This window comes from Crocodylus porosus, unplaced genomic scaffold (genome assembly GCF_001723895.1).
Source record: "Crocodylus porosus isolate Cpor-Errol unplaced genomic scaffold, CroPor_comp1, whole genome shotgun sequence".
Classification (NCBI taxonomy): Eukaryota; Metazoa; Chordata; order Crocodylia; family Crocodylidae; genus Crocodylus; species Crocodylus porosus.
In genome coordinates this window covers 1,945,860-1,959,172 of record NW_017728925.1, presented here as the reverse complement: position 1 = coordinate 1,959,172, position 13,313 = coordinate 1,945,860, and the positions used below count along the sequence as shown (strand labels likewise).

The following is a 13,313-nucleotide window of genomic DNA, read 5'->3' as shown; positions in this document are numbered from 1 at the left end:
TTTCAAAACCTTTTATATTTCCTCCCAGTATTTTTTTTTTTTTTTTTTTTTTTTTTTTAAAGAAACATAACTATTGCAGTTATAAAAGTACTTTGTCACACTGTAAATTTACATGACATTGAACAAGCACATAGTAAAACACATTCCCTACTGTGGAGAATTTGCAAACTCAGTTTCTGCATTTCAGAACATTCCCTGCTATACTACATCTGCATCGATGCATTTATGCCAAGAAAAGGAACTGCACTTCTTCCCGTTCAGTTATAACTATTTTGCATAGTTTCATAGTTGTTAGGGGCTGGCGGGGACTTTACAGATCATCGGGTCCAGCGCCCCTGCACTTGGGCAGGAAAAACTACTGGGTCAGGTGACCCCAGCAAGATGGGCGTCAAGACACTTTTTGAAGATCACCAGGGTGGATGACTCTGCCACTGCTGGGGGAAGCCTGTTCTAAGCCCTTGGTACTTGACTTGTAAATAAGTTTTTCCGTATGTTTAGCCTGAAGGGATCCTCAATCAGCTTATGCCCATTATTTCTTGTCCTCCCCTCGGTGGCCTTGGTGGACAGATGCTCCCCCAGGTCCTGATGTATGCCCTTGGTATACTTATAGGCTGCCACCAAGTCCCCTCTGAGTCTTCTCTTTTGCAGGCTGAACAGTCCCAGGTATGACCTGGTCTCTAGGCCTCTAATCATGTGCGTGGCCCTCCTTTGGACGCTCTCGAGGTTCTCCACTTCCTTTCTGAAGTATGGCACCCAGAACTGGATGCATTACTCCCGTTGCAATCTCACCAAGGCCAAGTAGAGAGGGAGGATCATCCTTAATCTTGCTTGAGATGCCTCGGTAGATTCATGCCAGCGTTTGGTTCGCTCTTCCAGCTGTGGCATCCCACTGGTGGCCCATGTTAATTTTTTTGTCTATCACAACACCCAGGTTTTGTTCAGATGTGGTGCTAGCAAACATAGTAGCCGTGCCTGTAAGTGTGTTGTGGATTATTTCTCCCCAGATGGAGCACTTAACCTGGTGTCATTTAACACAGAGAAATGTAGAGGTCTGCCCACCTCACGAGCCTGTCCAAGTCGGCTTATACTGTCAGCCTGTCTTTGAGCGTGACCGTGCTCCCCCATAGTTTGCTGTCGTCAGTGAACTTTGCTAGTTTGCTTTTAATACCTGAATCCAAATTGTTGATGAACATGTTGAAAAGCATTGGTCCCAGTACTGAACTCTGAGGGAGGCTACTAATCACCCTCTGCCATGTTAACTCGGTTCCGTCAATACTCTCTGGGTCCTACCACAGAGCCAGTTTCCTAGCCACTGGACCATAAAGTAGTTGAGGCCACATTTTCCCAATTTTTCAGTGCAGACTTCATGAGAGAGCAGGTCAAAGGCCTTTTTGAAGTCCAGGTATGTGACATCAACCTCATTTCCCCTATCTCAGTGGTGAATTACCTGGTCGCAAAAGGAAATGAGGTTGGTCAGGCATGACCTGCCCGTAACAAAGCCATGTTGGCTATCCTTCAGAATGCTGCCTTCTCTTAGCCTGTTTGTAGTGGATTCTTTGATAATTTTCTCCAAGATTTTACCAGGGATTGAGGTCAAACTGTTCGGCCTGTAATTTTCTGGGGCCTCCTTTCTCCCTTTCTTAAAGATAGGCAGCACATTGGCCTTCTTCTGGGACCTCTCCCAAGCACCATGAATCTTCAAGTAACTTTGCCATAGGTCGCATGATGATATTGGATAGTTCTTTTAGTACCCTTGGGTGTAATTCTTCTGGTCCTGCTGACTTGTAGATATTTAGCCTTTGTAGGTGCATCCTCATAAGATCTATGCCAACTATGGGAGGGTGGTCACCCCCACTATAATCATCCTATATCCTGTCAAGCAGGCTAACAGCCTTGGACTAATGGAATACCAACGTGAAGTATTCATTCAGGAGTTCAGTTTTTTGTCCTGAGTGTTGGCTATCAGCCATCTTATTTCATTCATCAGGGGCCCTATGCTTCCCTTATTTTTTCTCTGACTTCCTAAAGATCTAAAGAAGGACTTCTTGTTGTCCTTGATTTCAGGACAGCAAAAGCACAAACCAAATACAGATTGGCAGCTGATCTGCTCCTTATAGGTGTGGGCTGTTGCCAAGTACTTCTCTTTGGTAGTTGTTCCATCCTTTGTAGGCTTCTTGTTTTCATTTCAGGAGGTCCATGACTTTCCTGTTGAGCCAAGGGGGTCTCTCAGCCCTTTTGCTGCCATTCTTATGAAAGGGAATGGACTTCCTTTGAGCTTTTAGGATCGCTTCCTTGAGGAATGACCACTTACCTTGTACTCCCTTCCTCATCAGACAATGGTTTTGCAGGGCCTTGCCACCCAATCCCCTAAGCTTATGGAAGTCAGCTTTCTTAAAATCAAGGATTTCTACCCTATTGGCCAATTTCCATGACTTATGGTGAATGGAGAAAGTGATGATCTCATGGTCACTGTTGTCTGGTTTCCCTTCGACCCTCAGGTTGCTTGCTAGATTGTCCCCTTTGGCCAAAATCAGGTCTAGCAGTTTCTTGCCCCTTGTCAGCCCATAGACGACTTGTGTTAAACAGAGCCCCTCAACACAAGCGAGGAAGCTTTGTGAGCAACTGGATCTAGCTGAGTGCTCATCCAACAAGATGACTGGGTAGTTGAAGTCACCTATGGCGACCATGTTCCAAGAACGTGGAGCCTCTGTCAGTTCTCCAGAGAATTCCTGGCCGAGCTCTTCCTCTTGGTTTGGAGGTCTGTAATAAACTCCTATGGTCAAATCCCCTTCCCCGTGCTCTCCCCATATCTTGACCCAGAGGGTTTCAAGTCGCCCTTCTTTGTTTTCAATCTTTGCTTATAGGGAGTTGCAACTTTCTTTCACATAGAACAGCTCCACCACCCTTCTTCCCAACATGATTCCTCCTACACAGGGTATATCCCCCTATGCTTGTGGTCCAGCCATAGGTGGAGTCCCACCAGATCTCTGTGATCACTATGAGATCATATTGGTGGTTGGTTAGTAGGGGGGCCAGTTCCTCCTGCTTGTTTCCTGTGCATCTTGGATGACATGAGCCAAGTTAGCAAAAGCAGTCTTTTTCTTGGCATAGGTCAAGGGTTGTCAACCAGGGGTGTGTATTCCTGCAGGTACTTGGACCAGTCCTAGGGGTATGCATGTGTAGGTGAGTCCTAGGGGTTATGTTGCGGCTGTGTCCGACTGCAAACTACTCCCCCCCCAGCATTTGGCTACATGCTCCATCCTTGCCCCCCACCCTCGCTTGGCATCTGTCTGCCAGGAATACTTAGACTAAAAGAGGTTGAAAACCCCTGGATAGGTGCTTTTATTCCAGGGGTTTTGCTGGCCAGTAAAGATGCGTGTGTAGGGGGGGTGCATGTGTGTCTTGTTTTCCTGCGCTTAACTAATGTAACAGTGCTGGCAAAACTTTGCAGTGTAGACCAGACCTGGCTTTGGATGAGGCAAGTACAAGGGAAATAAATAAAGACGGAGTCTGAGGTAGCACAGATTGTTCGAGAGATGCCAGACTGAACAGAAAGTGAGAGGTTGGAGCTAAAAGGTTTGTTTTACAAGATGATGATTTAAGTGTTGCAAGTAGATTAAATCAATGAGCATGTAGGCCAGGAGGGAAGGGACTGTGTGGACAAAGCCATCAGGAACACCAGTGAAAGTGGAGATAATAGAGGCTGGGGAGCCATTGAAAGGCATACTGAGACAATGGCTAGTGGTGTTGGATGAGATCAGGGGAGCTTAGTTGAAAAAACCAGGAGTGAACAACAAAAGAAATGGAATCAACCATATCAGATGCCACTAGACAAGATCAAGAGAGTAGGGTAGAGAAAAGTTACACTTTGGTTTAGCATGGTATTCTTGATTAGAATAGCTTTGAGTATGTTGGAGGGGATGGAAGCCAAATGGGAGGGGAAGAAGTCCTAACAGCAAGAGTACGGTACATGTTAAGGCTTTGAAAACAAGGGAGGAGGGAGTTACCGCACCCAATGGGGAAGCAAGAACTACTACCACCTTGCTTCACAGATGTTTTATTCAAATCTATTTAATTGGAAGCATTTGACTGCATTCCTTTTCTTTTTAGGAAACCTCAGCTATTTATGTTTTGCTGTGCTGCTTGTAACCTACAATATCTAATTACTCTGTGGGTTACAGAACAAAATGGAGGTAAACTGGTATCTACATCCAGAACAAATAAATCCCACAGTAAGCTTCTGTGGAATATATCCTAAAAGGTTATCTCTGTAGCACTTGGTATGCGATTATAGACGACTGACTGACATTATTTAAACTGTTTAAACACTGTTCTCTGTGCTGCTGATTACAGTGCGTTGGAAAGAACTGACAGTTTTCAGAACATTTTCCTCTTTTGTTCCTTTCTAGCGGCTTTTGGCACATTCCAGACCAATTGCATTGTACAGGCTGCTTGCTTTTTGAAAAGTGAGCTCCTATCCTGCTGACTAGTATTTAAAAAAGAAAAATTGCACACAGGATAACTAGAAGCATGAACTATTCTTCTCTTAAATGCTCTGCTGGATTAAGCGTCCATTACAGTGCAGAATGGAGAAATCGTTAGGCTGCGATTTATATGTCAAGCTGTCAACTTTTCTCTGTCATCAAATAAGTGCTGTTCTGAAAAGGAACAACTCTCTAGCGGGAGTTCTAAGTAAAGCCTTTGGTGATCTGAAGCCCCCTGTTTGCCCTTTTGAATGACTTCTGTGTAACATTTTATTAAAGCTTATTATAATTCCTTAGTCACTGAACAAAAATAATTACTTTTTTCTCTTTCTCTCTTTTCTATTCCCACCCTCACTCCCCTTTTCATTTAGTGTCTGATCTTGTGGAAAAATACAATAGTTGAAAGTACAATGATCTATATCTCGAAGTGTCAAAGAATGAACTTTTTCTTTTTCTGCTAAAGCAGTTTGCATGGGAATAGACTGAAGAACAGAATAAGCATTAGGTAGGAGCAGGCCTTCAGAATCTGGCTTAAGGTGACCTGCAGAAGTGAGGGATGTTTTGCCCTTTTTGAGTTATGTAAAAAGCTTGAAAGGTTGTCTGTGATCATAAAGTTATTTTTACTAATTAAAGAAATGAAGTAGTTGTCATGCAGTTCCAGGTCACATCCAGTAGATATTCAGAATTAGAGCCTGCACCTGCAATTTGGAAATTCTGGTTATTAATTACACCCACAGCCTTTTCACTCAGTGTCATGTCATGTCCTTTGCCCTCCAAAAAGTTCAAATCAGTATAATTCCAGAGGTCAGTTTGCAGTTAATTTCATTTTGCTGTTCAGGTCCTGCACTCTTCTTCATCCTAGCTTCCAGCTTAACAAAATCAACAGTCATTCAATTTTATTTTTTGGAGAGTTGATAGTAGTGTGGAGAGTATTTTGTTTGGAGTTTTCTTTGGGCAGAAACTTTCTATAAGTGTCACTTTTGAATATTGTTGTATAATGTTATAGGAAGCTGTAGGTCTGTTAATTTGACTTGTATGGGGTAAATTTAGTCTCTTTGCATTCAGTATCCTCAGGATTGTTATGTATTTGCTGTATATCATCTGGGGGAGAGAAGAGTTTCAGAAGCCTTAACATGACTGACTAAATAGGAGTCCCAGTCCTTGTACTCATTTCTCCACCTAGTCTGTCCCCCACACTTACCCTCCAGTTCTTTTCTTTTGCTTTTAATCTTAGGAATAGTAGATAAATCAAATTTTCATCTTCCTGGATTTACTAGGGCAAATGAACTGAATCCCTTTAAATGAAAGCCCCAAACAGCAATTTCTTAGCTGGCAAATATACAAATCTCTAAACCCTACCCCTCATTTACTGTTTTAAGATTTTTCTGCTGATTCTCCTATCCTGCAAGAGTCTCCCAGCAAAAATAGGGAAATCTAGACCTGATTGTATTTTATGGAAAAAAACCTTACTTTTTTAGAACGAGTTGTATCTCCTTTTTTTATACAAGGTTGAAAAAATTGAGAGAGGGAACACACATACCCACTTTTTGCTTTTCCTTTGTTAAGCAGTTCCTCTTCAGTAGTATAGGTTACTCTTTAGAACGTTCTCCTCTTGCAGTCCATCACAGTCCCTGTGGAGTCCAGCCACTGTGTTTTGTCGTCATTAGTTTTCTTCCACCTGGTAAGTCCTTTGGTCATTATTGTTTCCTACAGCCTTCAGTATGGAGCTTTTAGGCTTTAGGAACATTTGGAATGGTGGAAGTAGCAGGTTACTGAATTCTTGCTGAGTTGTGTGACTCTCTAGATTGCTGTTACAGCAAATATTCTAAATGGAGGGACAGCATACATGGAAAGGTCTGCAAAGAGCTTTTTTCACCCAGGGTTTCCCTGTAGTGTAATGTTACGGATGGAATCAGTGAGTCAGGTGATTCTTCTGCCAGGTGGTGAGCTATCGCATGTAGTTCTACTATGTCTCTCTACTTTCTGAGGGTGTCTGTGAAGTTGATCCCATGAATAATACTGATTTCTCTGTCGTCTAATGTCCCTCTTGGGTAATTCATAAAGAATAAGTTCGTGTCCTCACATAGTGAGATCATAAATGTCTAAGTATGATAGGCATCACTGGTGAGTGTGTGCATGGCAGGGGGAGGGGTGCTTTAGGAAGAATCCAGGCAGGTGAACAATGGGTGAGAAGAACAAACATTACCCTGATACTCTTTTAATAGGGTCACCCTGCTCCGTATAAAACGGTATCAGCCCGAGCAGCAACACCATCTACTATATTGCGACTTCCCGCCAATGCCTTTCAAGATGTCTTCCAGAAATACCCTGAAACTCTTGTGAGAGTGGTGCAGGTAGGTATGCCCACAGGTTGCTTTTTTTTTTTAATGATATGAAAAATGTATTGTTTAAAAGGCTAGAGAAGATGTATAAGAAGAGACACAAATCCAGAGGTATGGTCCCTAGACTTCAGGCAGTTTAAAACGTACCAGGGCAGTTTAAAATGCAGTATGGGCAATTTTGGGCAGTTTAAAGTGCACTATGCAAGAGTACATAAGAAGAAATATTTCATAAAATATTTTGGTTAAGCTTCCTCACATCAGCTCCTTTGGGCCAGGCTAACTAACTCCCTTTCTACTTTCGAAGTCAGATTTCCTTCAACTCCCATTACTATCTATGGATGTTTCCTTTGCTCATCATAGAGCAGAACCTGGCAAGGAGTATTTTAGCAGACCTCCAACAAACTGAACTGTGGCAATAGTGGGTAGTTTGGTAAATTCTTTTACCTGCCAATATGAAATAGTGTGCTTAGTTACTGGTTTCATGTGGTTGGCTCTTTTAACTGGAACCTCAAGAGTAATTTTACTTTATATATGCTTGATCTCTTCCTAGATCATCATGGTGAGGCTCCAGAGAGTGACATTCCTAGCTCTGCACAACTATCTTGGCCTGACCACAGAGCTCTTCAACTGTGTAAGTATAGAATGAAAGTAATTAATTTACTTTTATCACACAGCCTGTAACATGGCACATCCTGTCTGTAGGTGTATCTTCTACTTGAGTAGCTCATGAGCATGATCCCACCCTAAAGCAAACACTGATTTATTGTGCAACACTTATCCATTGTTTCTGGGGCTAGGATTCTTCTGATCTTAACCAAGCTATAAAACTCTATTTAGTGGTGATACTTGATAAATACTGAAAACACCTAAAGGAAACATTATAGAGGCTGCCAGGGATGCAGGGCTGGCTGACCCCTTTCAGGTTCCTTTGAGCTAATGCCCTCAGTTGTTATGCCTCATGCCTTTACCTCTCTTGGGGTGGGATTTCACAGTTCTCCCAGTCCTAGTCTACAGCATGAGCTGTGGTACCTGTGTATTAAGTGTTTTTATTCTAGCAGGTCAGACAGCTGAGTTGAACTGGATCCTCCCTTCAGGAGTCTGATTTAGTGATGTACGGTGATCAGGCAGACATCTTAAATTAGGGATGTGAAAGATGCAGCCTGCAGGTTGCATCTGGTGCATGCAGCTCTATCATATGACCTCCAGTGCTGCCTGTGGGTTTCTAGTGGGCCCACAGGCAGGATTTGGGGTGTCTGGTGGCCCTGTGCACCCATGTGGCAGCTGCTTCAGTACTGCACCACATGCAGCACCCAGTCCAGCAAACATCTGTTCCATGCCGTATCTGGCACACATCCCAGAGTGGCCAGAGCAGGTGCAGCACACAGAGTGGCCCGGGAGTGGGCATTATGTGCAGCGCATGGCCCTGAGTAGCTGCTCTGGGCCATGCATTAGATGCAGCATGGGGCAGGCATGCACAGGATAGGTACCATGTGCAACATGGTCCCAGAACAGCCAGATTTTGCTGCATGTTGCATCTGCTCCAGCTGGGACTGTGCTGCACATGGCACCTTCTGTGGCTGCCCTGGGACGTGCACTGGCTTTGGCACAGAACTGATGTTCACTGGAGCAGGCTCTCTGACGAGCAGTTTCCCAGAACAGCCGGTCTGGGACACGTGCCACGTGGAGCACCTGCTCTGGCCACTCCAGGACATGCGCTGGATCTGACACACAGGGCTGGTCTCTGGACCTGATTCAGCCCCCTGACTGGCTCTATGACACTCACCTAGCTTGCAGGACCAGATGTGACACCCCTGCCTTAACCCAAAACATGATTTTCAGCAGGAACAAAGCATTCTGAGAGAAAAGAATTTAAAACAGTCAGTCTCTGCAGCTGCACTAACCTCTACTCTTAGGGAATCCCAGGTATTCCAGAGTATTTTTTTGGGGTCCTTTGTCTTCATCTGGTCCTCCCTACCACCACTGCATCTCTGCAGAGTGAGATCCTTATTAAGCTAAACTAGTACAGTTGCATGTTAAACACTGTTAACATGTAACATCCTGTTAAATACAGGATTCAAAACTATCAGAGGGCAGCTCCACTTCTGCCCCTGAGGCTCTCTATAAACAGTGGTGAACATTACATTATGATTCCTTTGACATGTTTTAGATGTTTAGAATATGAATGACAAACTTCAGCTCTTAATAAAGATGGAAATGAAGGCTGTTGAAGGTTGAAACTGCACCGTTTCATTGCTGTGCATTGACAAACTTTTATAAGGGCTCTAATTAAGCATTTAATATTATGGCTCCTTTTAAAATTAGAAGCATTCGTGATCTACAGTCTCACCTCCCTGCAACAGTTCAAAGGAGAGAGCGTTTATATTGTGTTCTGGGAATGCACGCTGTTTTTAATAACATAATATGCCTGAGGTCACTAAATGATTGCAGACTAAAAATATGCAGTGTGTACTATTATTATTATTTCTTGGCTTAGCTTGTAATTCTAACTCCTGGGCAGCAGCTGTAATGTGTGTGAGTGTATGTGTGTATGATGGTGAGAGTTGAATAAGAGTGTTACACAAGACTGTGTTGAATCTGTGTAGTTATAATTAGAAATATGACTTTTGGGGGGCTCCATTCCTAGTCTCCTATTTTGTTTCTATAGCAGATGTGATCAGTTTGCAAGTATAAAGGTTTCTTTAAATCCTGACATCTGAGTCTCAAGACTGTTTTATTTCTATTACTTTATTGCTCACCAGTAGCAAAGATTCAGTAAATAGAAACTAGCATGCAGGATTTTTTTATATAAGAGGGAATTTAGTGCTCTCTCTCTCTCTCTCTCTCTCTACCTTCATTAGCTTTACATAGCTAATAGGAGTTGCATACATCTTCTGTAGAAAATGTTACAAGACAGGTTAAGTAAGAACAGATCATTTCCCCATGCTGTCTCTGACAGATGACACTATGTGTTTAAAGAACCTGTGAAACTCAGACTTGAACCCAAAGGCTACATTAGATTACGGATCAAGAAGTGGAAAACCCATAGGGGATTCTAGTTCGTGTATTCCCTTTGATACATCTTAAAATGTAACTTGCCATGTATCCAGGTTTACAAGACACAGGTACATCTGTCTACATCTTCATCTTGCTTTTGCTTAGGAGAACCAAGCTATCCCGTTGGTATCAGTGGCAAGTGTAACATCTGGAGGAAGTTCAAACAGAGTGGTGAAAAGACAAGTGTCTAATGTATCAGAGGAGGAACGTGGAGAGAAGCTGGAGAAAGGAGGGGATACCTTAGAACTGGGTAATGCTTGCACTGATGTGTGCAGTATGCTCTTGCCGGTATTTTAGAAGTAGCACAATACTGTGTTCTGTATCAGAATTCTGTTGTTTGATTAGGGCATATCAAATGTCTTTACAGCTTGAACAGGGATTTAAAGTTTAACTTCCTTAATAGGGGCCATTATTTCATCTACGTCAAACATTTTGAAAAAAAAATGTAGTCCTTTTTTAATTTAAGGGTAGAAGAAAAAATTACTACTGGAATTTATTTTGTGAGACTCCTTTAATAATACTGACTGTACAGGAAGACAATGAAAAATGCTCAGATTTAGATAGTAGCAGAAAAATCCCTGCATATGTAAGAGCTCTCTATAATTTACCTAGGAAAAAATTAAATGAAGGCAGGTAAGCATAGACTTTTAATAAAATCATATCCAAAGAGAGCAAAGTGTTACTATTTTGGTCTCTGTCTGCCACAGCTTGCCCAGATAGATGTTGTTGATACTGCTAGCAATACTGAATGAGTTCTGCTATTTTTCTGTCTACGTTCATGGTCCCTTTCATCCCAGTTTCTAAGTATATTATAAACAGATGATAATTTATCCCCAGTGCCTCCTGTGAAGGAGTGCAAGATTATTGTTGCTGTACAGATAGAGGAATAAGAGACTGTGACTTCTCCAGGGTCATGCTGGAAGTATGTTGTAGACTTAGGAATTCAAGTTTAGTCGTCTGAGCTCCAGTTCCACGGCTGATCTCAGAGCTGGGTGGCTTATTACTTCACCTAAATATGCAGGGAGAGGGTTGGTTCGATAAAGAAACAGAGGTGATAGGCTATGGGATGAGCACTCCAGATAGAGGAACCTGGGGAGGAGCTACAAGTGGGCAGATGATTTGGGTTGCTGAATTTTTTAAAGTTTGTTTTCTTTTAATTTCATCATTTAAAAAAATTAAATTAAAAAAGATAAGTTTAGACCTAGTGCATGTATTGTCTGAAAACAGGAAATGAAAAGCACCTGTTTAAATGGCATGTCATTTTGTTGTGGTGTACTGATTGTTTAACCTTTATTTTTGTTTGTAAGCGTCAGAAACAGCAAAGACGTCTAGTACTGAAAATTCAGAGCTACTTCTGAGAAGAAGCCTTTCTTTGCCAGCTTCTTCCGGATCCACAGAGACGCCTGGTGAGCAGGGTGTGGGGAATGTTGTAGAAAATATAAGCTATCTAATGATTTTGAGGTTAGATAGCCCTCTACAGAGCTGCTAGGGCATGTAATGGCATAGCCATAAAAAGTGATTAAATTCCCTGATGTACTGAATGAGGCAGAATGTAATTAGTGGAGTTGCTTTTTGTCTGTGACATCAAGGCTAGTGTCACTGTTTTGCTAGTGCAAAAAAAGCACCAAGTGCAAAAAGCACCTTGTTAAGGAAAGTAATCAAGACTTAGGATTGTGAATCAATCCTGGTACTATATTGCCACTAAGATGGTGTTGGGATATCTTACCACTACTAAAGGAGTAGTGTTTCTTATATTACCCATATCATACAAGAGGATTTCCAATAACCTTTCATCCTGTTTACCTCATGAGAATAGACAAATAAATCAAGTGTAGGAAATATACTTTTACCTGTCTGCCACACTAGGAAGTAGTCTGGTATTTCTGTGGTGCAAAACATACTCTGCACTCTCATTTTTTCAAATTAAGTCACACATACAAAGTAAGTAGTATAGATCATCATCATCTGATGTATTCAGAGTATGTTGATCCTCTGTATGTAACAAGAAGCAATGGGGTCATACAGAGGACCTGGATTTATGGACAATACAAATGAGAAACCAGTTAAAACAATTGATGCCCTGAGAAGGATGGAATAACAACTATCTTCTGTTAGTAGCAAGTGTCTCCAGTCTGGATTTTTTAGAGAATAAACTTTTGTGAAACTAGAATGGCAGATATCACTGTTTATTAGGAGATGAAAGTAGGACTAGATTTTCTACTTAAGCTTGTGCACAATCTGTCAACTCTTGTGTACAAAAGTACAGTTCTGTTGATATGGGTATAGCTGGATGCTTGGGAGAAATTTGCTTTTGTTCCTGTGTATTCAGAAGGAAATGAAATATTGTCAGGAAGTTATAAGTATCCCTGGCTCTTGTTCAGTAACTACCCTAACAGAAGTGTGTGGGGCACCAGTGAGAGAGGATTCAAACAGGGATGAGCATCACTCTTTAGTTTCCTACCTTCTTCTGTTCTTTTTTTTCAGCTACATCTTTTCTATTTTCCACTTTGGCTGCAAGACAGTTTAATTAATTAGTGTGAGGGAAGCTCACATGTGCAGATACCAATAATTATGATGACCACATTTCTGAGGTCTAGTAGCTTGATACCTTTCTACTCAGATTGTGTTTCCTTTTTTAATGAGCAAAGCTAAATATGAGGTGGTTTTGCTGTTCTGTTGATTTTGTAGGAAGATGTGTCACAATATTGGAGTCTTTACTTAGGACTTACCTGGGTGTAGGCCTGTGCTTGGTAATAAGCATGTGCCTGTTAGGTTAGGCTTGTAGTGGGTATGGTGCACACAGCTCAGCTAGTGGCATTACATGGGGACCTACATACTCCTGTTTTCTCTGAGGAGGGACTTTTGATATTTTTATGGTTGATAGTTTTGCTGAAGTAGCTTCTCTGATACTGAAGCCTGCAACTATTAAAAGAGCTTGAACCATACAGAACTGGATGAAAAATTATTGCAATTAGCAGCGACTAAAATGACAGAGTTAATGTCTCTGCCTATGAAGTCTTGAAGGCTTCCCTTAGCAAACTATGTACATATTTTAGTTTCAAGAGGCCGTGAGTGACCCAGATCACTAGAGGGGTCTGATATTGGATCGGTACCAATATAAAGAAAACTGGCTGTATCAGACATCAGCCCAATGGGGCCAATTTAATTTGGCTGATAAATGCCCATACTGTGCGCAGTCACAGCGTAGCACTCAGGCAGTGAGGAGCACAGCCCAGCAGTGTGGAGAGCTGCCTCCAACTGGTAAGTCTGGGGTGGTGGAAGGGGAGGAGAGGGGAGCGGGGGGTGGGGATCGGCTCCCCCCCCATGGTGAGGGAGGCAGCAGGGGCAGGCACTGCCTGGGTGGCGGGGGAGCATGCAGAGCCGTGGCTCATGGCAGTGGGAGGCAGCTCCTTCTGCTACTTGCACCCCGGGA

At 42.5% G+C, this 13,313-nt stretch overlaps 1 protein-coding gene across 3 annotated transcripts in view; it reads left to right on the top strand.

The window, feature by feature from the left end:
* The window catches only part of PNPLA7 (patatin like phospholipase domain containing 7), a 257,027-nt gene that overhangs the window by 43,934 nt on the left and 199,780 nt on the right, over positions 1 to 13,313 (top strand). For 2 of the 3 annotated variants that reach the window (XM_019540520.1, XM_019540521.1), the window contains exons 10-13: positions 6,710 to 6,838; positions 7,377 to 7,457; positions 9,986 to 10,130; positions 11,188 to 11,286. In XM_019540520.1, the coding sequence (XP_019396065.1) occupies positions 6,710 to 6,838; positions 7,377 to 7,457; positions 9,986 to 10,130; positions 11,188 to 11,286 (454 nt within the window). The remainder of the gene's footprint in view (positions 1 to 6,709; positions 6,839 to 7,376; positions 7,458 to 9,985; positions 10,131 to 11,187; positions 11,287 to 13,313) is intronic. The other variant, XM_019540522.1, reaches the window with a different exon arrangement.